Below are 26,885 nucleotides of genomic sequence, written 5' to 3' on the forward strand. Positions count from 1 at the left end.
CTGCTCCCTCACCAGATCTGTGAAATGTAGTTCACAAATGACTCTAGAATGCGACCTCTCCTCAGTGTCAACGCCATAGCATTTCTTGCCTTTACTATCTCTGGCCCGTCCATGGCCTCGCACTTGGCAGGCTCTCCCTCCTCCAGTCCTGCTGCTGAGGGCTGGCCAGTTACCTTCTTGGAATCAGTCTGCTTGGAAACATTTGCTCTTGCACATTGCTGGCAGGGTCTTGTTCACACTGGGCCTGGTACAGAGACTGCTTCCAATCAGACTTTTGGCCACACTCTCATCACTTCCACACAAGCCCCCTTCCAACATCACCTGTTCCCCAGACTCTGAGTATTTTCACACGTCTTTCCCTCTGTCTGGAGTGCTGGCAAACATTTGTATATAGATCCAGCTCCAGTAGAACCCCAGTCTATGGTGGGGCCTCTGAGCTTAACTTCACCTGGAAGATCAGAGAAGAGAGAAATCACTTTTGCAAGGCAATCCCTACTTTGAAATCTTCATCACTGGTAAGCTCAAGAGCCCTCTATTGTTAATTATCTCCCGGTTTTAAAAGTTGGCCTTTCAGGTTGGTTTATTCTGATGTTAAATGCCAATTAGTTTATTTAAAGTTTTATTTATTTATTACAATGCATATTTCACACATATGATTGGAAATTAATGTCCAGTGCTTTGGGAACTTTTTTGGAATATCACTTGATTAACTTTTTAATTGTGAAAAAAATGCCCTTCTTTACATAGGACCTCTTATAATCTTGGAGGAGGGGGGCCTGGTAGAGTAGGTAGAAAATAGTAGAAACTGTATTTCTTGTTAATATCCTAGGACTGTTCTCCCAATTTACTATTTTCTTAGACAAAGCAGAGCTGTGAAAAGGCTGTAAAATGTTCTTGGCAGGTTAGTCTATACACTGGGGCCTTTCTTGTGTGTTTCAGATGTAAGTTCCTGTGACTGATCAACTTTGAAGTCATTTACTCAGGCAGTCTTTGGATTTGTAAACAAGAACACCTATTCCAGTGTTATAGCCTGGTGGGAGAGCACATTTCGCCTTCTAGTTACTTCCTTCGTGTTTTACTTTACAAAGCAAGCCTTTCCTACAAACCTTGTAAAGAGAATCAGACTTTGGTTTTATAAATGATCTGCTTCTCTGATTTGATTAGTTTTTTAAAATCTCCATAGAGCTGGTAAAAAAAGTTCTCTTGGATTTGTTGCCAAGGATTCACTGAACATGATAAAACAGGAAATGAGTGGCTCATTCCACGAGTGGTTATCGGGCTGGGTCAACTGGATGGAGCGAGAAGTTATTTCCACGGCTTGATGTGGGCAGGTTACCTTTAATCCAGTGTACACTATGCAAAGGAAGCGGGGCAAGCCTGCCTCAGAACTGTCAGCACGGAGCCTGGAAGGCTTGCTTGCTGTCTGCGGGGTTTCTTCTTAAACCTGCACCCACTAATTTGAGAATTTAATGGGGATCTTGACTACATCAAACATTACCATGGTGTTCTCAATGGTGATTTTCTCTTTCCTTCACTCCTTCTACATTTACTAATTGGAATTCCTTAGTAAGGAAGACTCGTACCCTCTCCCTGACATATTTTCTTCTTCAGTCAGTTATTTATTTACATCCATCTGGACTTAAAGGCGGGACTTATTCTTTCAGTTTGAATACAATAGCATTGTTATTTATTTTGTGCCTTGGATTTTGACTTGCCCCCACCCTTTTTTTAATCGAGCGCTTCCCTTATTTGCTGGCACCACGAGATTTTCACATTTCTCCATAAAGCTCATCAGAAGCACCAGATAATGACTGTCTTGTAAAGCACTCTGCATGGAATTTATGTTAACGTAAAGATGATATTAGAGGTTATCAAAGCAAAGTATCATTCATCAATGCAAATTACAGATGTCAAGTCCGAGTACCCAGAGAGCACGAGCGTGACAGACAGTGAGCGCTGCACAGGCAGGGGCGCAGCCACTTTGCATAGCCCCCAAAACCACCGAGCGACACAGTGGGGCATTTTCAGTCATGTGATATCATTTTAAGTGTCACGGTTCAGCTACTCTCCATTCCCCCAAATGCATCATCTGTTCTGGTAGCAATGGGAATTCAGTGGGACAAATATGTGACATTAAATATGATAGTATTTCTCCAGCCATATTCATGAGATGAATTCTTGTCATTTGAAGTAGTGTACTAACTCTTCTATTAAAAAACACTTAAGTCCAGCTCTGCTCTTTCCATGTTGAAATATGCCCAGTTAGTTTCAGGGGTCTGAGTCTCTCTGAGAGAGGGATAAGGAGACCTAGTGACCTTGGCCTTGGCAAAGAGAATCACCCCTGGAATTGGGCAGACCCCAGACCAGTTCTTCTGGGTGAGGTTCAAGAAAAAAAAGTCCTGGTTACAGTGAGCCTTAGCCAGGCTCTATGAGTTTCAGTGTTTGTCAATGCTAAGATCATATCACAAGGTCTCATCACCCTGATAGGCCAAGGCATGTAATGAATGAAGTGCCATGGTACCCGGAGCAGGTACAACTGAGTGTATTCACCCTTGCCTTCAATACTTCAGATTCTTAATTTCCATGTTCTTTAATCCTTTTCATAGGAGTCTGTCACTGATGTCACTACCACCTTCTCAGCAGCTGTGTTGGATGGGTCTTCTGCCCCTTGATTAGTCTCCTGTTTAGATGGTTCTGACACACATGAAAAGTATTTAGAAAGATGATGCTACCACTCTCTTGTTGGTAAGACCCTGACTTTGAGGGTTTTTTTTTTTAAACCCAATGAAACAATTATAAGTACATCTTTCTTCAGAAATCCTAGGATGTAACCAGTTTACAAGAGTTGCCCCAACATTATAGGTAAGGTATGAAGACAGCCCTGTATTGGGTAGGGAGTCAGCTTTTATTTGTCATTTGTCGGTCCTCCTAACCCTTAGCTTCCTCCATTTTTCAGGGGTCAGTAAATTAATTTCTTTAAAACAGTCTAATTTCTTTATTGTCTTATTTTCTGTCTTCCTCAGTGTCTCCCATCTATTTCACTATCTCTTCCTACCACCAGATGGTGGAAAGGGAAAAGGAAATAACGGACGGTAATTGTGGTGGCTGTCAGAGTATGGCAAAAGGTGTGCTGGTGAATGGACCCAAAAAGGAGCTTGTGAGTTACCCATGAATTCCCATGAATTCCCTGTTTTCATTTTAGTGCCCATTCAAAGGTCAGCTGCCCAGACCTGGGGGGGGGTCAATATGGCACAAAGTTAGTTGCCTGTTGGGGAGGGATTGCCTCAGTGGATTCCTGGGAATATCAGAACCTGGGAACATCACTGAACAACCGAACTCCACCTGGCCCAGGCACAGGGGTGCGGGGTTAGGGGTCCCTGCTAGGGTCGGTGCCTGGTGATACACCCCACCGGCCTCGCTGCACCCTTCTCTTTCTGCATCTCCATCCCACCACCTCCTACAAAGCGATCTTACACCTGGCCTGCCTTTCACAGGAGGCAGTGAAGGGACATAGCATTTCTCTCCCTCCATAGGATGAACCCCTTCTTCCCAACAGCCCCGTCTGTGAAGCCTTCTTCTGGGTTGCCTCGACATACCCGGGGTTACCTGTCATCACCCTCAGCAGGTGTTTGGCCCCTCACCTGTCCATGGTCTCCCCTCCCCCAGCCTGTCCACCACCTCGCGTCGCACCCTCACGGTTGGCTCTTTCCATCTCCTTTCCCACGTGTCCCTTCACTCGGACGCCCCCTCCCCCCGGACCCTCCCTCCCCACCGCTTGTCTCGAGGAGTCTCGCGGCATTTCCCGGGGCGTTAACCGAGCCGCCGCGGGTGGGGGGCGGCCTCGCGGAGCTGGTTCCCTCCCCAGCGGGCGGTGAGGGGGGCGCCCGTGCGCCGCAGTCAGAGGGACGCCCCGGGGGCCAGCCCCGCCCCTCGAAGGCCCCGCCACAGGCCCCGCCCCTCCGGTCCCGCCCCCACCCCGGCGGCAGCGCGCCCCCGGCAGGCGGAGCCGCAGGAGCATAGCGGCGGCGGCGGCGGCGGCGGAGGCGGCGAGGAGGAGGGGATAGCGGGCGGCGCGGCCGCGGCTGCCGGGCGCTGGGCTGGGCGGCGCTTTTTTTTTTTTTTTTTTTTTTCGCAATTTCCACTTGCGGGGAGCAGGAAACCCAGCGCAGCCGGGCGCAGCGGGCCGCGATGCAGCAGCAGCAGGAGTCGCCCCGGGGCAGCAGCGGCAGCAGCAGCAGAGGCAGCAGCGGGCGGCGTTGAGCCGCCGCGGCCGCCGCTACTGAGGAAAAAGCCAGCCCAGCCGCCGCCGCGTCCCGACCCCCGCGCCCACATTCCGGCGCCCGGATTCCCCGCTCCCGAATCCCGGCGCCCTGACCCTCGCGTCCGCCTCCGCTAACTTTCACGCTGCTTCGGCGGCCCGGCCCGGCTCGACGCCAATGGGTGAGTGGGGGGCGCCCGGGAGCCCACCTCAGCCTGGGGGCGGCGCGCCTGTCCCGGGACCGCGGAGCCGAGGAGGGCGTCCCGGGGGCAGGGCCCCGGCGGGTGACACCGCAGTGGGCACCCCGTCTGCCTCACGCAACCCCGTTCACTCCCACTCGCGTCTGCATCCCTGCCGAGCCCGCGCGACGCCTACGGGAACCCCGCGGGGGCCTGGGCGGAGGACGCGGGGGCCGGCTGGGCGGCTCGGGCTGAGGGATGCAGGGGGTGTGGTTGGCTTTTCGGGTGGGCGGGGAGAGTTTTGTCTTGGCCATTTTCTCGCCCCCAGCGCGCCCTCCTCTGCGCTGAGGATACCGAGAGCTGGTGGACTCCGGCCCTGAGCGGGGCTCGTGGTGCCCGCCTGACCCCGCCGCGGGGGAAGCCCGAATCTTGAGGTCTCCGGGCGGCCAGGTTGCCTTTGCCGGGGGCTGGCGTGGTGGGGGTGCGGGAAACGCCCCAGTACCCGGCCTGGCGTGCGGTCTTCGGGTCCGGAGAGCCTGACGCGCCTCCCTTGGCGTCCCTCTTCCTCCAAGTCCTGACCGCCTCTCTGCCTCCCTGCCTTTCTCCAGCCTGGCAAGCTCTCCGTTCTGTGATGCTCAAAGGCCACTTCCCACACCCTCTAAGTCTGCGGGGTTGGGGATCTGGAAACGGTGATTCAGTCCTTGATTACTGATCAAGCATCAGTTCCAAGTAGGCAGCTAATCGTTAGGCCCCCAGGGTATCATCTGATATAGACCCCCAGAGTACTGGAACCACGTTGCCCAGAGGACCTGGCACTTTATTGGGCACTGGACTTGAGATTGCCTGGGCTATTAAGCGTTTGGCCCACCCAGGTAATATTCTTGCTGGCAACCAGCCTCTGTTTTTCATGCTTCCGGCAGATTACTTTTAGGTGTTTCTAGGCCAAGCATAGGAAGACTGCCGATTATAATAAATCATAATGAAGTGAGACCTTTCTGTGTTCAGGCCATAAGATTTAGGTAGGTGAGTCCGACAGTGATCTGTGAGCTGCCTCAGGAGGCTCTTGAAGACAGATGCACTGGAGGTTTAACCCAGTCAGTTGTTGACAGGTAAAGTTAAAATTCCATTTGTGGTCATTTGCCAAAAATGGTTTTCTTTTCCCAAAGTGTTGATGATCTGATGGCCTCTCAACTTCAAAGTCACTTTTTTTCTCAGTGTCTGTCTCCAATCCCTGCACTACTCCTAGTCTAAATTAGTTTCTTTCTGTTACCCTTTCTCCTATAGTACCTGTTTAAGAAATAGCAGTGTTAACATTATTTATTTGAGTTTGTTTTAACATTTCTGTCCCCTACTGTAAGCCCCATGACCGTAGGGACAGTGCTGTGTTGCACTGTTTTGCTCAGCACTATTTTCTTTGGTGCCTGGCACAGAGCAGACTCTAAATAAACATTGGATGAATGAATGAAGGGAGGAAGGAGTATGAAACCTGCCTGCTCTGTGGAAGGCAAAACACTTAGCTTGACACTTAGCTTGTTTTGCTTTGGCATCTAATAAGATGATTTAGTTCATTAACAAACTATATGCTTTAAACATCACCCATGACTTTAATAAACAGATTGGTTTCTCCTGAGGTAACCAAAAATGCTGTTTTGATCATCTCTAGTTTTGGGTGGGTCACCTAAAGGGTTGCACAAAAAAAGAAGTTAGATCCAAATGTCTTCTCCCTTGGCTATACTGTGCTTTCTGTATCTCAGTGGAAAGAGGATGGAGTCCTGATTAAGAAGAAACAGACCTGTTTATCATTCAAGTCTGAACTGTTTTCATCTTCCAGAACCTCCTAAGAAAATTAGAGAGTGCTTCTGTAGTTTAGAGTCCTTTCAGGCTTAATCTTTTTTACTGTAATCATTACAAAAATGGGGGGGGGGTGGCGCCAAAAGTGATTTTCATTTATTTCAGGTGTTTACGATTAGATGCATTAAGATTAAAATGGATGCTGTCATTTAACTCATTATAATGTCTAGAGCGGGATTTGAGGTGCTTGTAGTAGTTTGGGATGAAAGATCACCTGCAATTTTTAAAGCATCTTCAGCGATGTATTTCTGATGAGGTACAAGTATTTAACAGTCACTCTGTATGTCTTCTGATGGGTCCACCGAACAGTGCAGTTTCTGAACCGAGTGTGCATGGACACACAGGCATACCCCCTCCCCCAATCCCTCATATCTCTTTGGTTTTCAGAAGAGTTGTCCAGTTTATTGATTTGATACCTTTCCATTCTTACTTGGCCTGATAATGATTTTTCTGTTAGTGGATAACACAATAAAACTGTATTACATAGTGTTTGATCTGAAAAAATACCTGCAGAGCATCAAATTTTGAACACTGAGATGAAGCCAGTTAGTTGTGAAATGGCCTCTTACCAAAGCCCGCTCAGAATGTGCCCTCTGAGCTTGCAGGGAGCTGCATTCAATGCCAGATGCAGGGTTCGGCTCTTGTAATTACAACTGCGCAAATATTATTATGACTCAAATCTGTGAGTAGTGGAGGGTCGGCAAACCCAGCGAATGATTTCTATTTTAAGAGTTTCAGAGTCACAACAAAGTTTGGACTGTTTTTAGCAATGTATGGTATTGGTGGGGGGGGACTGCTTTATGCTAAATCAACAAAAGCTAAAATGAGTATAACATGTTGACCTCCACAAACAGGCTGGTGTTAGAAATGGAAGAAAAGGCTCTGCCTTTATCTGTCATGCCCTTTCCTTTATCCCCTTCCATCCATCATGGCTCAGGCAAAGCCCTGCTACCTTCCTGGTCTACAGACCTTGGTTGTTTCTTCTCTGACCGCTTCAGTTCTTTCTGCGTTACTGACATTGTCTCATCAGCTTGTTTTAAAGTCAGTTGCACACAGTGGTCAGTATTCATCCATTTATCCATCTATCTGTCCAATATTTATTGACCTCCTGCTCTGCGCCTGGTGTTGTGCTGGGAGCAGGCACACAGCACACGCAGACCTGCCGGCTTGGCTTCTTGGTCTAGTGGGAGAGGTAGGCTTGAGTGTGATACTTAAGATAATTCGTAATTATAAGCTGTGGTAGGTCTCGTGAAAGGAGGTTAGAGGGGGGGAATCTGACTTAGGCCTCAGAGTGGTAAGGACAGTATCTGAGGAGGTGGTGTTTGAGTTGGAACCTGAAAGTTGAGTTGGAGTTGGCACTGCCCTCCCCTCCCTCCCACTGGCCTCTCCTGCTCCTTGCGGAAGGAGAACACACACCATGGGGAACCACAGGGCATCCCCGTGAGAGGGGGTCAGGAAGGACCGCACTAGGAGTGGGGCCTGTGTCAGGTGCTTTGGGGAGCATTTAAGGAAGCCAGGCACTGCCCTGGGTTGGATGCTGTCAGGAAGCAGGGGTGATTCCATGATCGGGTGCTTTACTAATCTTCCCAAGAAGCGGGAAGACCAGGCAAAGGCTGGGCTTGGTGAAGAAGCAGCAGTCACTCAGATGAGTCAGGAGCTAGGGACTTCTGTGGTTTGGACAAGTTCCTGCTTTGTCCGGGTTCTGACATGATTCCTGAGTAGTCTTGTTTTTGTCCTGGCCCATCCTGCTCACAGAGTGGCCTGGTCTGATGTTGGGGTTCTGGGGAATTGTTTATGCTCAACAGGAGAGCTCCCGGCCAGCTCCTGATGGATGCCAGGGGCTGCTTTTCTCTGTCTTGAGTTAACTAAGGAGTGAGTGGGGGTAGGGATTAGGAGGTGGTGGCGGTGGGGAGAATGGTTGTCCAGGTGTATTTGGGGGTGACTTCCTTAATATCGGGTGGCTCTAGTCTGGGCACTGTTGCTCAGCATTCAGCAGAACAGACGACTGACTCGCTCTACCCGGGAAGAGACAGGGGAACAGAGCAAGGTGCTGAGAACCAAGAAGCAGTGCGGCTCTTAATGGGGAAGGTGCAGGGCAGGGGAGTACTGGACTCCTTGCAGTGTGGGAGGAGGAGGGTCTCTAATACAGTGGTTCTCAGAGTGTGGTCCCCAGCCATCAGCTTCAGCCTCCAGGGTTCCTGTTAGAGATATCACTTCTCTGGCCCCAATTCTACCTACTGAGGCAGGAACTCTCTGGGTATTGCCCAGCAATCTACATATTAACGAGCCCTCCAGGCGGTTCTGATGCATGGTCAAGGTCAAGTGTAGAACCTCCTTGCCTTGCAGATGAGAAAACTGAGGTCCAGAGCGTGTGGGTGCACGGGCACCCTGGTCATTAAGATGCTGTTATAAGTGACACAAGACCTCAGAGAAGGAGAAAAATGTGATCCAAGTTCAGAACAAAGCTCTCATGGAGTTACTAGAAGAGTTCACAGTTGATTGACCCATGAATCCAGTCCAAGCCAGATCTCCAACACCTGGGCATTAGTGATGCTAGCCGGCCCATCTTGGTGTTAGTCACTTGGACTTTTACTGAAGTATCATACATCATCCTTTTTTCCCCCTCCATCCTCTTTAGAAGGGACATGGCAAATACATTGCTAGCATTATTAAGGTTTTTGATATTTGTTTGTGGTTTTCTGTACCTGGTACCTGTATTAGTTTCCAATTGCTGCTGTAACAAATAACCACCTGCTTGGTGCCTAAAATACCACAGGTTTATTATCTTAAAGTTCTGGAGATCAGAAGTCCAACACAATCTCATTGGGCTAAGATCACCACATTGGCAGGACTGTCTTCCTTCTGGAGGCTCTAGGGGAGCATCCCTTTTCTTTTTCCCCACTTCTGGAGTCTGCCCACATTCCATGGCTCATGGCCCCCTTCCATTTCCCAAGCTGGGAACGGCCGGCCAAGTCTTTCTCACATGTCACCCTGATACTGGCTCTTTGGCCTCTCCCTTCCATGTGTAATGAGGGCAGGAGCTACATCTGTCTGGTCACTATGTCCATGTGCCCGGCTCATAGTCAGCCTAAAATTAATATTGGTCAAATTCATTATTATTCCTAACTTGTAGCTGACTTCCCCCAGGTGTGTCCTGACACCTCAAACAGAGCCTGCGGCAGACTGAGCTCAGCATTTCTCCCTCTTAACACCCATCCTGACTCGCTTGCTCCCTATCGCCTTGCGGGTGTTACCAGTTTTCCTGGTGCTTCCATAGGTATTCTGCTTATTGCCTTGCCCTTCTTCCTTCCCCGTCCCCTCTCTCAGCCCTTTCCAGCCAACAGTCAAGCCCCAAATGTTTCTGGGATTGACCCCATGTCTTGACCCTTCTGCCAACGCTTTCCATCCTGGATGTCTTAGCAAAGGCTTCGTGATGCTGGGCACCCACCTGTGCCTTTTTCTCTTCCCTGCTCATTCAGGCCTCTGAGCCTTTCCCATGTCGTTCTCTTGGTGGAGAACAGATTTCAGTCTCTTCTCTGCCTTGTGGTCTCCCTGTGTTAGTTTCTTCTTGCTGCTGTAACAAATGATCACAAACCCAGTGCCTTAAAACAATATAAATGTGTAACCTTACACTTCCAGAGGTCAGAGATCCAAAGTGGGTTTTACTGGGTTGATAGTGAAATGTCAGCAGGGATGAAGTTCCAGTGGCGAATCCATTTCTTTGCCTTTTCCAGCTTCTGAAGGTGGCCTGCATTCCCTGGCTTGTGGCCACATCACTCTAACCTCTGCTTCTGTCCCCATGTCTCCTTCCCTCTTACTCTGGAAGGACTGCTGTAATACACTGGGCCCACCCAGATGATCAGGATCCCCTCCCCATCTCAAGATCCTTAACTTAATCCATCTGTGGTGGAAGGTAGCATAGTCACAGGTTCTGGGGATTAGGGTGTGGACATCTTTGGGTGGCTATTATTCAGCCCACCACACTCCTTATTCATCTTTTGAGGCCTGCTCTGAAGGCTGCAGTGCAGCACTTCATCTTGTAGTCAGCTGCTCATCTCTGACTGGGTGTCCCCAACTGCATTGCCCTAGCTCACTGCCTGGCACTCAGGAAGTGCCGTATGTTCATGAATGAATGAATGAGTGAGTGAGTGAGTGAGTAACCCTTTCACCCAAGTACAGTTACTACTTGAAATTCTCCGAGGCTGTTGGCTGCCAGGAGCATGTGTGCAGTTCTGTAAAGTCCCTCAGGCAGAGTGCGCTGCCAAGGTCCATTGGCTGACAGTTTGTGGTGGCCTGCACGGCAGTGGGTGAGAAGGGTAATGTCACACGTTTCACATAGCTTCAACAAAGAGCTACAAGTTTTCAAGACAGCAGATTCTCTCTGGCAGTGGCTGTCAACCAGGGGCAGTCCTGCCCCCCAGGGGGACACTTGGCAGTGTCTGGAGGTCGAAGCTGGTTGGGGAAGGGCAACTGACTGGCACCCGGAGGGTAGAGGCCAGGGATGCTGTTCCACATCCTGCAGTGCACAGGCAGTCCCCGCCCCACCCCAGTTATCCTGCTCCGAACATCGGGGAAGCCTGCTCGGGGCATTACACAGATGCTCAAAGCACTGGGTCCTTCCTTCATCCCTAGCCGCTTGCCCTGGAACATAAGGTTTTCCTTTGCAGCCTCAGCTTTTGTTTTATGAATGAACCAAGAAGTTATTGGAGAGCAGAACTCTTTGGCACGTCTTCACCATTTTATCCTTTGAATAGAAAGTGTCTTAACACAGCTCTTGCCCCCCTTCTGTTAAGACCTTGATCACGAAGTGGTTAAACTTAGTTCTTCCATATGCGGCTCCCTTGATGTCTTCCGCCTTTCCTGTGGTATGTGCTTATATGCCGGCTGACAGATGATGGGTCCTTTCGCCACCCACCCATCGGTCCTTGGAACTGAAGGGCTGGAGGGGTCCTTGGCGGTCATGGCCCACGCCATCAGATGATGAAACCGAGACTCAGAGAGGCAACTTGACATGGTCCCCAGAACCCAGCTCCCTTTCAGTATGAGAGAACCAGCAGCCTATCTAGGGGCTCAGTAAATATCAGGCCCCGGCTTCCCCCAGTGAGGTGCTTTCCTCAGCCTGTTTCCCTGGTGAGGTTTTTTTCAAACAGCTTTATTGAGATACAACTCACCTATCATACAATCCACTCATCTAAAGTATGTAATTCAATGTTTTTTGTATATTACTGTATTCATTTTAAAAATGATGGTCAAATATACATAACAAAATTTGCCATTTTAACCAGTTTTAAGTGCACGACTCCATGGCATTAAGTACCTTCACAGAGCTATGCAACCAGCTATTTGTCTATTTTAAAAACTTTTTCATCACCCCTCCCTGTAAGTTTCTAACTGGAAGGTGTCCCCTGGGGGTTCCTGGACCCCCTCCACCATCTGGGGGAACCCGTGGTGGAAGCCCAAGGATTCCAGTTAAGATTCCAAAGGAATATAGGGAAAGAGAAAGTGTGGTTTTGTTGTTCTTTAATGGTTTTAGCTGATATTTCCTTTGGGGGGGGGATACTTCATTTTTGCTCTGTCCCGCTCCCTTGGTTATATCCCTTTCATCCTGTAGGGGAATTTTGCCTTTCCTTTTATATCCTGATGCATTTGTGAGTTAGTTGCTCGGGCAACTTCCTTGGCAATTATGGGGGTCCATTAAGAATATTTCACTCACGGGACAAAGCACTGCAGTCAAACTCGTCTCTCGTATCCACACGTGGAGGGTTGGTGGAGTTTCACATTTCTGCGCTCACGGTCCTTCAGTGGGCAGAGGTACACTGGCAACTGGTTGATTATGAGCACTTGGTTTTCAACTTGATTGTTATTTTCTGAATAAATATCTTGCAGATAGTTGTAGAGTTTACGTTAGGGGACACTTAAACAAAGCAGAATGGAGCTCGTGGACCTTACCTCACTGATAAAGTGTGCTTATAGTTAAGCTCAGGAGGGAAAAACAGTGATAACAAAAAAATCCTGGGCTATTTGTTCTCCCTGAGCAGTATTGTCTGCAAGAAAAGCCCAGTAAAGGGCTTAGCTTGTTGCTTTCCAGTGGCCGAGGAAGTGGAGGGGCCACTGCAGGTGTAGGGGGCAGGGTGGTGAGATGACGTGCTCTTCAGTTCATGCCACTGTGTCTTGGATTAAATACTATAAATATTTCAGCGCTCATTACTTACTTATTTTGCATAACAAATTTAAGTCCGTAAGCACCCAAGTACGGCACGTATGGACAGTTGAAATGACTGGCCCATGAAACTTCAGCATCTTACCAGTCAGTACTCAAACATCAGCCCTTGTGCTTTTGCCAGATTTTTCTAGACGGTTCTAGACTCAGAAGACTTGGGGCCCAGTTCTAGGTCTGGTCCTCTGGGGCTGCACCAGTTTTTTCCACGGCACATCAGCTCCCCGAGTGAAAAGTCTTTAATTAGCTTAGTGTCCTCTAATCATTTCAGCTAGTTCTCACTTTTGTGCCTGGGGCTGGAAGGAGGTGCAGGAATCTTGTTTTGGGTGAGGACTGGGAAGGGCCGCTCTGCCTTTGCTCACTCCGCCCTGTTGCCAGCTTCTTCGTGGTGCTCCATCTCCCACGCCAGACCCTTCCGGATGCTCCCTTTGGCTGCCTTCTGCTTGAGGAGTTTACATGCTAGCTGGGTGAGATTCATTTGACACCCATGGCTTCCTAAATGGGCTCTGCCTTTCTCCTGTTTGATCATCAAACACACACACACACACACACACACACACGCGCGCGCGCGCACACACACACACACAAAACCCTCTTGACACCTTGAACGAGATGGAACAGTTTTCACCACTTATCCAATGTTCTCACTGCCCCTTTGTTCTCAGCACAATGTTAGATGGGGAACAGAGGCGCCAACTCAGATCCAGTCTGTCAGTCAGCTCGTTGGTGATACCTACAGCAGGCTGGGCAAAGTCAGTGTTTGTTAATTGACAGGGATTTTTTAGCTTAATTGCTACCTGTGTCAGGAAAGGAGTGAAATGAAAGTACTCGGTTTTTTGGAGGGCCTGGGAGGGCAGAACGAAGGTAGGGGTGTCACCGACAGAGGAAGACATTTGTAAGGGGTGGCGGTTTGCACTGTCCCTGTTTGTTAGGCAGAGACGCTGCAGCTGCTGGCCTGAGACATGCTTACATTCTTTTTTTAAAGTTAGTTTTTAGAATAAGTTAAACGTCCACATGACTCCAAATTTAAAAGATGAAAAGTGCTTATAGTAAAAAGGCTCCCCTCCGTCCCAGTCCTTGGGCTCTCGGTGACCCTCCCCATGCACTGTTGATCTTTCTCAGCAGTTCTTCCAGGGAGACTTCGTGCACATGGCAGCAGGTAGGTACTTCTGTGGTCTCCCTGCCTCCGTTTTACGTCAGGATTCATTGTCAACGGGAAGACACTCTAGTTGCTGATTTTTTCCCCTGGGAATGTGCCTTGGAACTCTGTGCCTGGGTCCTCCCATCTGATTCTATGGAGGGACAGGTGTATTTTGGAAGAGTTCTCCAGGAGATTCGGCTGTATATTCCTTAGTCTCAACTGATCTAGATTCTTAACTGGGAGAAACTTACCCAATCTAGACCTCGCTTCTGAACTGAGGAGGTGTCTGCCCACTTTGATGCTGTGTATGTAGTAAGGACTTTCTTCAAGTGAGGAAGCCCAGCAGAGCCTACTTACCTGAAAAAAGGTTTATTCAAGGGCCACGGGGGCCTCTGATGCAGCCCAAGGGCCCCAAGAAGTCCCAGAACCAGGGGTGGGTCAGCCGCCCTGTGTGCCCCCTGCCTGGCCCCTTCTCTCCGTGCGCCTCACTTGCAGGGCACGCGCCACAGTTCCATCCACTTGTTAACAGTGGCTTGATTCAATCCCAGTTCCAAATTCCCATTAGGGCGCTTCTGAGCCCGTTGGAGTTGGTGTCGCTCCCCTGGAGACACACAAGACATGCTCCCTCTGTGCCCACATCTGTGAGGGGAGGGACTTCTCAGTTTCAATTCTGTGTAAATGTTTAAGGAGGGCCTGCCCCGTGCCAGGTGTCCGCTAGGTGCTGGGACACAGCCATGACCAGACTCAGCTCTGCCCCTGGAGGTGGGGTGCCTGAGGGCCCCCCTTGGGGCAGTACTAGAGGTGAGGATGCTTGAAAGTCAGCAGCCAGAATACCTGAAGGGGTCCCAGGCCCATTTTTGCTGGCTTTCTGTGAACAAAGGGGTGGTTGGCGTGAGGTGCTGCTAGAGCCTTCAGGGATGGCCCGGCCACCTTTGGAGTCCCTCTCACGAGGCTCCCCTGAGGGAGGGCTTCTGATCCGAGTGAGTAACGGGGCTATTTTTACCCGTTGAGACTCTGAATTGTGTAACTGAATTTGTTTTCTTCTTGAAAAGTGTGGCTGTGACTCTGGGGGCACTTGGATGGGTTGGTGATAGCACGCTCTGGGGGTGGGCTACAGTTGTGACATTGGCTCTTTTAGGGAACCTGCGGGTTTTAAGTGGAGGAAGAGATGAAGAAAAGCAGCCACCCTGGCCCGGGAGTTAACCACTGGGCAGAGTGATGTAGGTGAGGGGGAAGGGGCCTGGGGCCCCTTGTCTGTGTCTCTCTTCTCTTTTCCTCCTCTCTCTCCTCCCACCCTCCTCTCCCCGCTCCCCCACCTCCTCTCTGCCCCACTCTTTGTCTCCCCCCAAACTTTCTTTTCCCTTGTACCTTCTCCTGTCTCACTGACCACCTGCCCTCCTGCTCTCTCTCCCCACCTTTTCTTCAGCCCCTTTTTTTGCCCCTCTCCCTCCTTTCCTTCATTCTCTCTTCCTCATGCCCTCCCCCACCCTCTCTTCCCCACCCCTCCTCTCCTGTCCCTCCCTCTGTCCTCCTTCTCCTCCAGGCCCCCCCACCTTCTCTCCTCCTTGCTCCTGCATTCTCCTCCCGCTTCTTACTAAGCCCCTCCTCTTCCTTCCTCCTCTTTCTCCTTCTCTTCCCACCCCTCCACCCCCTACCCCTCTGGCCTCTAACTCTCCCTCTCTCCCATCCTCCTTCTCTCCCTGGACCCCTGCTCTGTGCTGTCTTGCCGCCCACCTTGGCCAACACTCTCTCTCCCTCAACCCCCTTTCTCTCTGGAAATCTCCCCTTTCTCTCTCCTCCCATCTCTCCCTCTAAAGGCTCTCCCACAGCACTGCCCCTGCCTCAGCATCTTCAACTGGTAGACCGCCTCCTTTGCGCAGCAGAAAGCACTGTAGCTGCTGAAGCTAGATGCAGCTGTAGTGTGTTCAGTGCGGTCTGAGGTCAAAATGGCCACATGAGGTTGTGTGGGAACAGCTCCCGCTCCCCCGCAGGGACCCCGGCTCCCCACCAGTGAGGGTAGTTAGTTACCTTAACGGATCACCTCCTCTTGGAGGATGGTGTAGAGGGCTCCATCCCTGACCGAGGGGAGGGGCAGATTCTAGGATGGAGGTGTCTTATTCTAGTTTCAGTATTCTTTAACTCTGGAAAAATTTTCTGTTATAGTGACTCTGTTACAGAGTTTAGAAAATAGGAAGCAGGAGAATTTTAATTCAGCACTCATACAGTACCCCAATACAACCACTTTCATTTTATTTTGGTGTATGTCTTTCTAGACTTTTTACTATACACTTGTGGATAATGTAATATGTGTATAATGTTAATATATGTGTAGTATATATAATGGTACATCCTGTTTTTTTTACTTCACAGTCATCTCCAAAGCTAGTGTTTTTAGTAGCTGAAAATTTGAGTTCCTGAATCTTAACTTCTATAACCATTTCCCCACCATTTGAGCATTTGGGTTGCTTCTGTAAATCTTGATGTTATAAGTAAGAACATGAAGAGCACAATGTTCCCTTTTATCCTTTAAGGAAATCAGATTGCAGACAGGGTGACATTTCACATCCATTCTTTGTTTCTATAGCCTCCAAATGACTGCAATGGCCCATGCTGATGATAATGGTGGTAAGTCCCTGGGGGTCATTACATGGGGATCGGCAGGGTACTTGCCGTCCTTGTGTTTGCTTTCAGCTTTAGTTCAAGAAACTCTACTCATATGACTTACCATCCCTTCTATGCTATATGTTCTGGGTGTGTGTGTATGTGTGTGTGTGTGTGTGTGTGTGTGTGTGTATGTGTATGAGAGCGAGACAGAGACAGAGGCAGAGAGAGGCAGGGAGAGAGGGAGACGTCTCTGAAGGAGACTGCTGGTGGGGCTTTGACATTCCACAGCAGGTACTCATTGCGCCACACCATTTTGAGATGATTGATCCTGGCTCAGCGTTCAGCCGTGAGAGTAGCGGGTACGCAGTGAAGGCGAAAGCCTCAGGGACTTGGTCCCTTCTCTTTTTCATTCTCCCTTCCCTCTCTCCTTTCACTTCACGCTCTGACTGGCATTTAAAGGGACTTTGTTTCCCAGAACCACAGAGAAAACTGTCCTGAAGGCCCTGGGTCCTCCATGGGACTTCACGTTTGGCTGTGTTGTGGGTCCAAGTTCTGTACTGACAGGGGGAAGGTTATGACTGTAATAACCCTTCTGGGACTTCCTGGCTTAGGTTTATGTCATGATCATACACTCTCCTGAAAAAAATTGGGCTTTCAGTTTCAAAGGGCATCAGATAAGGGCGGCTAGAACCCCAGGACCCAGGCTGAGAGAGTGGTCTCAAAGCGCACCTTCTTGCTGTGTCACTTTCGCTAATGGACAGCAGTGTGTGAAGTATTCATTCCTCAGCCACCAAGTGCATGTCAAATGCCAGCTGTGGACCTGGCTGAAAGGAGCTGAACATTTCTGATGCCCTCTCAGGGCCAAGAGTCTGTGAAAGTTCTAAACTTCATGATAATACGTGTTAGGAAGCTTTAGTAGCTAACGGGTACCATATACTTTCTCCTTGTGTTTCATTTTCAAATTGTGACCATAACTGGCTGCCTGCGTTCGTAGGACAAACAAGACAGGCAGTACAATACTGCTGTGTATTGGAATTCAGTGAAATTCTCCAGGTTTTTATTGAATGCCTGTTAGATGTGAGCTCTGATAACCAGAGGAACTCAAAGATATCTAAAGTTCCCCTTGATGCCACATTTTAGTTAACTTTCATTTCCCCAACTGAGGGGGGGGGGCGGAGATCGTGATGTGATCATCTCATGAACCACGTGATGAAATAAGCAGTTAAACCAAAGGCTGTTTGTTTGAACAAGTTTTGTTTATCCTGAAAGAAGGAGAGATGTCAATTTGAGGAACACCCATCAAGTTAGAGGACAACTTTCTGAAACAACAGTCATCCGTCAGTCTATGAAACTCCCTCCTTGCTGGAGGTCTAGAGAGCGACCGAATAGAACAGTGTCTCAAGTGAGTAATGCTGAAGTTCCCTTCACAAGGCAAGCATTTACCAAGAATCTCTATTTTGCCTTGAACTTTTAAAAAGGTTGACTAGCTTCATTTATTTATATATTTATATATTTATTTAATTGCATTAAAATACATATAACATAAAAGTTACCATTTTAACCATTTTAAGTGTACAGTTCAATGACATTAAGTACATTCACATTGTTGTACATCCGTCCGTAGAACTTTTTCCATCTTGCAAAAAGAAACTCGTAACTGTAACTCCCTGTTCCCCAACCCCATGCCCAGCCCCTGACAGCTCCCATCCTACTTTCTGTCTGAGTTTGACTCCTCCAGGGACCTCATGTAAGTGGAATCATACAGTGTTTGTCCTTTGGTGTCTGGCTTATTTCGCCTAGCATCATGTCTTCAAGGTTCATTCATGCTGTAGCATGTGTCAGAATTTCATTCCTTTTCAGTTGTCTTAAACTTTTTAAGTAAAAATGCTACTTGAAAACAATAGGCACTTAACTAGATGTATGCTCCTTTTGCTTTTACCTCATTTGTATAAACCTGAAACAGATTCAGAAATTAAGGCTAAATTAACCCAGTAAAGCTCAGATCAACACTAATAGGAGACAGTCGTATTTCAGAGATGCTGTCGTTGCTGGCGGCGTAACAGGGCACCCACACTGCTTGACGTGGCGCTGTCTTTTGAGTTCACTTGGTTTTCCCATCTCTTTTCTTTCTCGAACCACTGTGAGAATCCTTCTTCACAGAGTGCTCTCTGCAGCCTTTGCGCGGGGTGCTGTGCATGAGAACCACTTCTGAAAGCTGATAGGATATTGATACACACACACCATGTGTTGCGTGGACAGCAGCAAGCATCAATGTGTAAAGTATGTCCTCGTGAACCCATCCCTTGAAGTGTGCTCCAGCTCCGTCCTCTCCCCCCACCTTCTCTAGAGGAGACAGGCATCATGAGTCTTTTAAAAACTCATTTTTCCCTTCTTTTTTAAGAAATAGTTTGATCACTTCCATATGCATCTTCTAAAAACATATTGTCTGGTTTTGCTTGGTTTTAGTTTTTTTATAAAACCAGCATCCAAACCACATAGAGACTTGTGACTTGCTTGCTGTCTCACTCAGTAGTTCCTTTCTTTGTCCTGTCTGGTCTTCCATTGTTTGAATGTGCCATTGGGGCTTTGTCCTTCCTCCTGGTGATGGAGTTTTGCTTTGCTTCCAGCTTTTGCTACTCTGAATGGATATCCTGTCACCACTCTAATAAATGTCTCCAGGTGCCCATATGAAATACATTTTTTTAAAGCTATATAATAAGGCATGGTTTTGCTGGGTTTCAGGTTGGTGGGTTTCCGAAGTGGTTGTACTAGCATGTTCCTAACAAATTAGTGAATGAACAAACTAAGTAGCGAAGAGGAAAATGTAGTCGTTGAAGGAGCGAATATGTGCGCTTTAGAAGAGAGTGCCTACTTGGTGTTTCCAGCGTGTGTCCCTAGAGGGTAAACATTTCTGTGCTCCCATTGTGCCCAGCTTTTGGTGTCCTCTGCCTCTGTTGTCACATCTCCTTTTCTGGCTCTTCAGCCTCCCTCTTCCATCTTTTAAAGACCCTTGTGATGACACTGGACCCACCTGGATGATCCAGGACCCCCTCCCCATCTCAGGATTCTCAACTTCACCACATCTGCAAAGTCCCTTCTGCCAGGTCAAGTAGCATTCACAGGTTCTGGGAGTTGGCCTGTGGACTTATTTGGGGGGCATTGTTAGGTCTACCGTGGAGGGAAGGAAGGGTTCCATTTCTAAAAGGAGGAGGGGATGCTGGGAGATAATTATTAGTCTCTGTTGCATCATATGACTGCATTTTTGCCAATCTCATGGCTGTGGCTATATCTTAAAGTATTAAATTGTCAGAGCCGGTGAGCTTGCTGAAGATAGGACTTTGTTTCCTCATACTTCGTGGTTCTCAGGGTTCACATGTCTAAATAATCACAAAAGCAAACTGTTATTTTTGAGGTCTCCATTCTTTCTCACGAGTGACAATGTCCTCCGTCTATCTTCTGTTTGCTGTGTTCCTTTCCTGAAGGCCATTTCCAACTGCTGTTCTGCTTGTAGTTTCCTCAGTGAAGCTACCAGAGCTGCTAGCATTCCTAGGATTAATTACATGGTGAGTGTATTTGTTGACACATAGTAGGGGCTCAAATGAGTTTAAGATATACAACAAAAGGCCACACCAGCACACTGCCAGAGCCCTCTCCTGTGTGAAGACCCCCTCATTGTACCTTTTGTGCACACAGTAGGTTCACTGATCAAATATCTCCCCAGTACCTTTTGGCCCTCCACCTTGTGTGTTCATCTGTTTTCCGTGTATGTGTGGGGGGGAGTGGGGGGGGGCAGACAGAGACAAACACACAGACAGTCACAGATTTTTTTGGCATGTGCTATGAACTGAATGTTTGCATTTATACAAAATTCATATGTTGAAACCCTAATCCCCAATGTGATGGTACATGGAGGTGGAGCTTTTGGAAGGTCATTAGGTCATGAGGTGGAGCCCTTATGAAAGGGTTAACACCCTTATAAGAAGAGACAGGAGAGTGCTTGCTTCCCTTCTCTCTCTCTCTCTCTACCCCCCTCTCTCCCCCTCCCCTTCTCCCCTGCTCTCCTTTCCACTATCCCACCTCATGATATGAGGGTTCTCATCAGAACCGGACCATGCTGGCACCCTGATCTTGAACTGTAAGCCTCCAGAACTGTAAGGAATAAGTGTTTAAGTCACCCAGTCTGTGGTATTGTTCCAGCACCCGAGACTGACTAAGGCGGCACGGAGAGAAGGGGGGCCATGAGAACTACAGTGGGATCTACTTGCCAGTCCCTGGGTTTGTCCCTTTGGTGGAAGACTGCAAATTTTTACATCAGTGTTGAGAGATACACAGAAGTTTTGGAAAATAACCCAGTTTGAATCATCTGAAATTACAATTTTTTTCTTCTGTCAGAATGTAGAAATAACATAAAAACGAATCAAGACTTATCTCTCTGATGAATTCAGAGCATCTTAAAATGGAGTGCTGGACTCCGTCGTGTGGCCTGAGAGTGGGGGCTGACAACACGGGGCTTATGAGTAATAAGGTTGTGGGAAGGCTGTCCTGGAAATCCAGTCTAGAAAATCATCTTAGCGTTGTTGGGAAGAGGGAGAGCCACCAACTGTCTCATGGTGCCCCGAGGGGTTTTCCAAGTCTGGAATTGCTCATGTTTGAGAATCAGATTGAGATTTCACATAACATTTGAGATCCCTGGCTGCTCTGAAAGACCCAGGCTTCTGGAAACCTTGAGCTGGTGTTCCCGCTTGGCTGCAGTCACGGCAGCTCTGTTCAGCTGGGTGAGCATGCGGGTTCAGTTTGCCATGCTCCCTACCACACCCTGTTGCCTCCCAGACATGAGCTGGGATTGACAGCCAGTGGCTGGAGATAATCAGGCTCGTGCCCTTGTTCTCGGGTCTCCTTAACCTCTTGGGTGCCCTGCCTCTACCCAAGGAGACCATTGAGTGGGCCTTCAAACACCCCACACCTCAAGAGTTTGAATTCTCTCCTGAAATTATATCCGGATTGCGCTCTCCTTGCTGAGGCTGAATCATTCTTACAGAGAGAGTGGCTGAAAATGTGTAGGTCACAAGAACTTGTGAACCTCTAGGTGAACTGCTGTTTAATGGTGGACTCCGTGTCACTCTCCTTTGAATGTCCCAGTCACACCCGGCAGGGTTGGTATGTCGGTTTTCATTTGATAACCTTGGGCCCACCATGTGTCTGCCTGACCCACGGTGAGTGAGAAATACCAATAGTTCCCAGTATCCCAGGCTTGTCCCCCTCATTTGAGAGTTTATTTGAGCACCAAACACCACCAGCATCTGCTGCACTTTCTTTAGACCAGCGTCGTCATTGACATTGGCTGCTGACACGTGTGTATTGGCTCTTGGCTGGATGTACTTTGGAAGCTGCTGTTTTAAAATAGATTGTCCTGGGGGGGAGGGTATAGCTCAAGTGGTGGAGTGCGTACACAAGGTCCTGGGTTCAATCCCCAGTGTACCCCCTCTGAAAATAAATAAATAAGTAAACCTAATTACCCGCCCCCCAAAATAAAATAAAATAGATTCTCCTGTCAAGAGCACCCAGGTGGTGGACCTTAAGTGGTAAGAAAAGAAATTTAAAGGCACAGCATAACTGGAGAGTTCTGAATCAGCCCATTTAGGGATGTCTTATAGGTGTGGGATATAGTTAAGTAAAACCAGGGCCAGTTTGGGGAGTGCTGTGGGAAAACAAATTTCCACACTCCTTGAGGAGGTAGGGTGGGATGAGGGGTAGAGGTGGGAGTGGGGGTGGGGGTGGGGGGAGGAGCCGGAGGAGGAGCTGAGTGTCATCTGATTTCTGTGTTAGCTCAGCTCCCCCTGCCCCCCCCCCCCCCACCCCCGGCTACAACTGGCAGCTTGTTTTAGGAATCTTCTTTATTTTTTTCTTCTGCCATTGATTACTTCCTTCTGATAAGGGGAGGGGTGCTGGGTTGATAATTTGTCACGTTTCTATGCACCAATTTTGGTCAGGTAGGGAAAACTTTCCACAGTGGTGACTTAGGAGTCTGCAAGTCTCATTAGTCCTTTGCTGGCTCCAGTGGCACCATCCTGGGCACCTTCCCATCGCCTCCCTGCCCTCCCTGAGCTCTGCTAGATCTTCGCCTGATCCTGCCATCCGTATTGTAGGCCCTGTCCTGGGAAATCTTGGCTCTCAGCCTGGAGCTGATGAGTTCTTGCTTAGGACGTGGAAGGGAAGAGCATGCTTGCCTAGACTAATTCATGCCTGCAGCAGTCACACGTTCACTTCCCTGGGCTTACAGTTATGAACAGGAAGAAACCACCAATTGAGGATGAGTTATTTATTTTTGAGGGGGGGATCATGAGACATCTTGTTTATCTTTACTTGGTCTGCTGGAAAACGCAAGGAAATCCGATTTGTTGTAGCCAGACATCACCCCTCTTCCCTTTCCTCTCTCCCTCCCACCCTTACTCGGATGTGGATGCTTCCGGATGCACAGGAGAAGGGTCACCGCTTGAGGAGAGGTCACAGGGCACGTGCTGGCTCAGGAAGCCTCACCAGAGACTGCATGGACCCCACAGATCATGCTCCGTAGCCTGTAGTTCCTTCGGCGTCAAGGCAAAGACCATGGTTGTCTCCTCCACGCTGGCATCCCTGCACCTGGCCTGGTGTCTCAGCCAGAATGAGTAGCAAAAGAAAAATATTTGTTGAATGAGTATAAACAGCGGGTGATGTATGACTCTGAAGCCAGAGTCTCGTTTCCCCAGACAGGGCCAGAAATTGATCTTTAATGGTATTGCTTATTCACATCTCATGTGCATCACATGTGGTCAGGAGCAATGGAGAGAGCGCCGCTCAGAGTCTTCCCTGCTGTTGGCCCATCATTTTGTAAGGTGTATTCGCACGTTTAAAAGTAAGTGACAGGAACCTTCCTGTGGCTCTTGATGAGCCATTAACAGACATATCTGTTGCACAGTCAAGAGAAGACTGGTGGTTGGCTCCTGGCACGGGGCGCGCTGTGTCGTTAGGGCAGCTGGCAGGCTGGCTTGTTTTACCGATCCTCCTGGGTCCACCACAGAAGAAATCATCTACTTGATCTTTCTCAGTTGCGGTCAGCGTTCAGGCTTGCCACACTTCCTCCCGGGGACGTGATGAAGTGCGTGCATGTGCCCTGGGCTGTGCAGAGTAGACCTGCGATAAGGGAGTCTGAGGGCTCATTTCTGCAGGGCTCTCATCCTGCATTTTAGGGAAGTGTTGCCAGTCCCCTGTGCGCCCTGCGCCGCAAGATGTTTTTCTTCTTTCCTCTTGCTCTACTTGATCGTTAGCCTGAACCTGGTCCCTGGTGTTTGGCTTCAGGATTCTTTTCTTCCTCCTTAGAGAGTAATTGTTTAGAAAATGGCTTCTTGTCAAAAACACACAGTCTCCAATATCATAAATTGGTAGTAGAAACTCCTCTGTCATTTGGCTTAATATTTTAACCGTTGCTAATGGGTGAGAGATGGCAGCATGTTGGCCGGTCCCTGTGGAAGCCGTGGGGCGACCAGACCACTGGCTGGCTGCTTTTGTCAGTGTGTGAACACTCATTTGGGGCCCAGCCCACTGTCCACAGGCACTCCAATCTTTTAATGCTTTCATTCTTCGGAGAATTATAGAAGCCATATGCTGCTTCACAGGTAACTGAAACTTGCTAGAAATAGAGCTTAAACGACCTCACTCTTCTGGCATTGGAAATCATGGCTTGTTCTTCTTAGGCCAGCCTTTGTTAGCCCTACCTTTTTTCAAGCCCGGTTAAGAGGAATCACAGAGCAAGGCTGTTGTCAGTTGGACGCTGTTAGAGTTTGACCCCTGCTCCCAGCCTGTTGGAAGGAGAATCCACAGCTCTTGAAAGGTAGAGGGCTGACCACCATGTGGCTCCCTACCTCACCCGCACCCTCTACCTGGGAGACTTCTGCTGTGCATTTAGGGTCCTTGCCACAAGAAAAAGACATTGAGAAGAGTGAATTCTGGCTCTCTGTGAGGTTAGCGCACTGGCCAAACAAATAACCGAAACGGACTGGAACGCACCGATTGGAGTGCGGCATTGGAGACCACCCACCCGGAGACCCACACCCACGCTCTGTGGGGTGGGGGTGCGCTCACGTGGGAGTTGCCATCGCTATTCTTAGTTGCAAATCGATGCGTTCAGTGATAGGCAAGGAGAGGCTTAACTTCCATTGCTCATTTCATAAGTAATAATCTCATTTTACTATCCCCATTCTTGCCCACCTTCAGTTACAGAAATAACTCTGAGTGGGTTTTCTTTTTACAGATCTGTGTCAGATACCTCATCAAAATGGCACAGGCGAACTGTTCCATTTAGAATTGCCCTGTGACACAAAACCACATGTGTTTGCCGTCCCTGTGCACTGGTCTCTTCGGAGGGAAGGCCTAAGAGAATGGAGGCCGGTGGCAGCTAGTGGCATGGAGCCAGGCCTTCAGGCGAGGCAGCTTGAAAGTGCGGTGGACTTTGCAGAGGTGGTTTTACTTAGGTAAGACTCACTTAGTCACTAGGCTTGAAACAACCTACTCTTGTGGATTTGACACCCAGCCGTGTTCGTTGCTGCCATAACAAATTTCCACAAAATCAGTGGCTTAAAACAGCACAAATTTGTTGTCTTCCCGTTGTGGAGGTCAAAAGTCTGATGTGGGTCTCACTGGACTAAAATCAATGTGTGGAAAGGGCTCTGTTGCTTTCCGGAAACTCTAGGGAGCGTTCCATTCCCTTGCCTCTGCCGGCATCTTGGGACTGCTCCTCCTCCTTGGCTCAGGGTCCCTTCCTCCATCTTCAGAGCCTGCACCAGTGGCTCGTGTCCTTCTCATGTCACATCACCCTACCCTTCTCTTTGTCCCCAACTTAGACTTCTGAGGAGCCTCAGGATTATGTTAGGTCCACCTGGATAATCCGGGCTAATCTCTCTATTTTAAGGTCAGCTGATTAGCAACCTTAATTCCATCTGAAACTTTAATGTCCCTTTGCTGTGCATTCCCAGGTTCCAGGGGTAATGGTGTAAGCATCTGGAGGGGGCACTGCTCTGCCTACCACACCAGGGACACTGTTTTTCTTGATCTCCACGTCAGGTAGGGCCAAAGGGGTAGCTGTTTTGGTGGCAGTCTGTGTGGGAGACAGCTTCCATCTTTGCAGTTTGAGGAAGTTGAGAGGGACGTTTGTCTCAGCCTGGCGGGCTGTGAAGTTGATCAGATAACCTTGTTTTTTTGGAGGCCCATCCTGGAGTTTTGATGATCCCAGCTGGGACTGTCACCGAGGGCTACCCTCTGAGGGCCACTGGGGTCTGGGGTGATGTGGAAGGGGAACAGGGAGTTGGGATGGCTGGGAACAGCTGGGCTGACCAGCAAGCGAGGAATGAGGAAGCAGGGGGATGAAGGCAGGAAATGACAGATGAGTTTGCCCCTTGGGAGGAAGAAAATAGAAGATGGGGTTGATTACATCTGGCCCCACAGAAAGTAAAAGCTTGGGCTTTTTGTTCGTGCGCTTTGTGATTGGTTTCACTGTTGAGTCAACTTGGAGTGCTGGGTCATGTTTTGGGCATCCAGTGCACTCCAGCCCCGACACGCCCGAGGGTTCAGTGTGGACACTTGGTGGCCCAGGGAAGGCTTGTCACTATCCACACGGCGCTCTCTGGAGAGAGTAGCAGCCCGGCTCAAGACGCCGTCCTGGGAGGGCTCCGCTCTGGGGAGTGCAGACCTGGCCTGCGCATGCTCATGGGGCCACAGCCGTGTCCTCAGGAATCCTAGGAAATAATCTGTGGCAAACTGACCTAAGCTGGTTTGGCCTTTGAAGAATTGTCAGATTATTTTGGGAAACGGTTGATGGGAACCTTGCACGTTCTTTCCCACAGTCCCATGACCAGGAGGGAGGTTCCAGGGAGAGCCCATCTCAGACTGATTTGAGCTGCTCACGCACACTTGTTAGCAGGCAGGCCGGGGGAGAGCCTCCTTCTGTCCCTTAGGCTCGAGCACTCTGACCCAGTGAGAGACGTCAAGGCAGCTGTGATGCTGCTGCTGCCCCAGTGGTAGGAATCCGCAGCCCCCATTGCGGGGACGGGGCCCTCCTTCCATTGCTAAGCATGGACCTGACAGAGTCCTGCACCCCCTCTCTAAGCGGATGGACTGCTGGTCTTCCTAGACTTTTCTCTGTGGTTCTTGCTAGGGTCGAGATGCTGGCCCAATATTTTCACTCGATCTAGAGAGCAGGGGGCTGTTGCTCATTTCCATTGTGCTAATTGACCAACTCCGGGGCAGATGGACTCTGCTTAGTCTTTCAAATGCTGCCCCCTCAGCCCTGGAGGGTTCTTTTCTGATTTGGGTTCTTCACATAGGAACTGACCACCTTCAGGGTAAGGATTCATGACTATATGTCTGTTATGTTACCCTGGCTATTTTTTCAAGAGTAGATTGATTAAATTAAATTATTTTAACTTTTAACTTTCTTTGGACTTAAGGAAAAGGTGCAAAAATAGTATAGAGAGTTTCTGTATATCCCTCACTCAGCTTCCGCTAATGTTGACATCTTACAAGATCATAGTACTGTTATCTGAACCAGGAAGTCAACATTGGTATAATCCTATTTACTATGGATTTTATTTAATTTCATCCGTT

General features: G+C 48.9%; 1 protein-coding gene across 5 annotated transcripts in view; it reads left to right on the forward strand.

The window, feature by feature from the left end:
• Positions 1 to 4,136: 4,136 nt before the first annotated feature.
• SH3KBP1 (SH3 domain containing kinase binding protein 1) overlaps positions 4,137 to 26,885 on the forward strand; it is a 300,059-nt gene continuing 277,310 nt past the window's right edge. The window contains exon 1 of one of the 5 annotated variants that reach the window (XM_031445777.2): positions 4,137 to 4,440. In XM_031445777.2, the coding sequence (XP_031301637.1) occupies positions 4,437 to 4,440 (4 nt within the window). In that variant the 5' untranslated portion in view covers positions 4,137 to 4,436. Of the gene's footprint in view, positions 4,441 to 14,344; positions 14,448 to 16,239; positions 16,272 to 26,885 lie in introns of those variants that run through there. The other 4 variants (XM_031445773.2, XM_064483354.1, XM_031445775.2 and 1 more) reach the window with 4 other exon arrangements.

The sequence above is a fragment of the Camelus dromedarius genome, chromosome X (assembly GCF_036321535.1).
Source record: "Camelus dromedarius isolate mCamDro1 chromosome X, mCamDro1.pat, whole genome shotgun sequence".
Lineage (NCBI taxonomy): Eukaryota > Metazoa > Chordata > Mammalia > Artiodactyla > Camelidae > Camelus > Camelus dromedarius.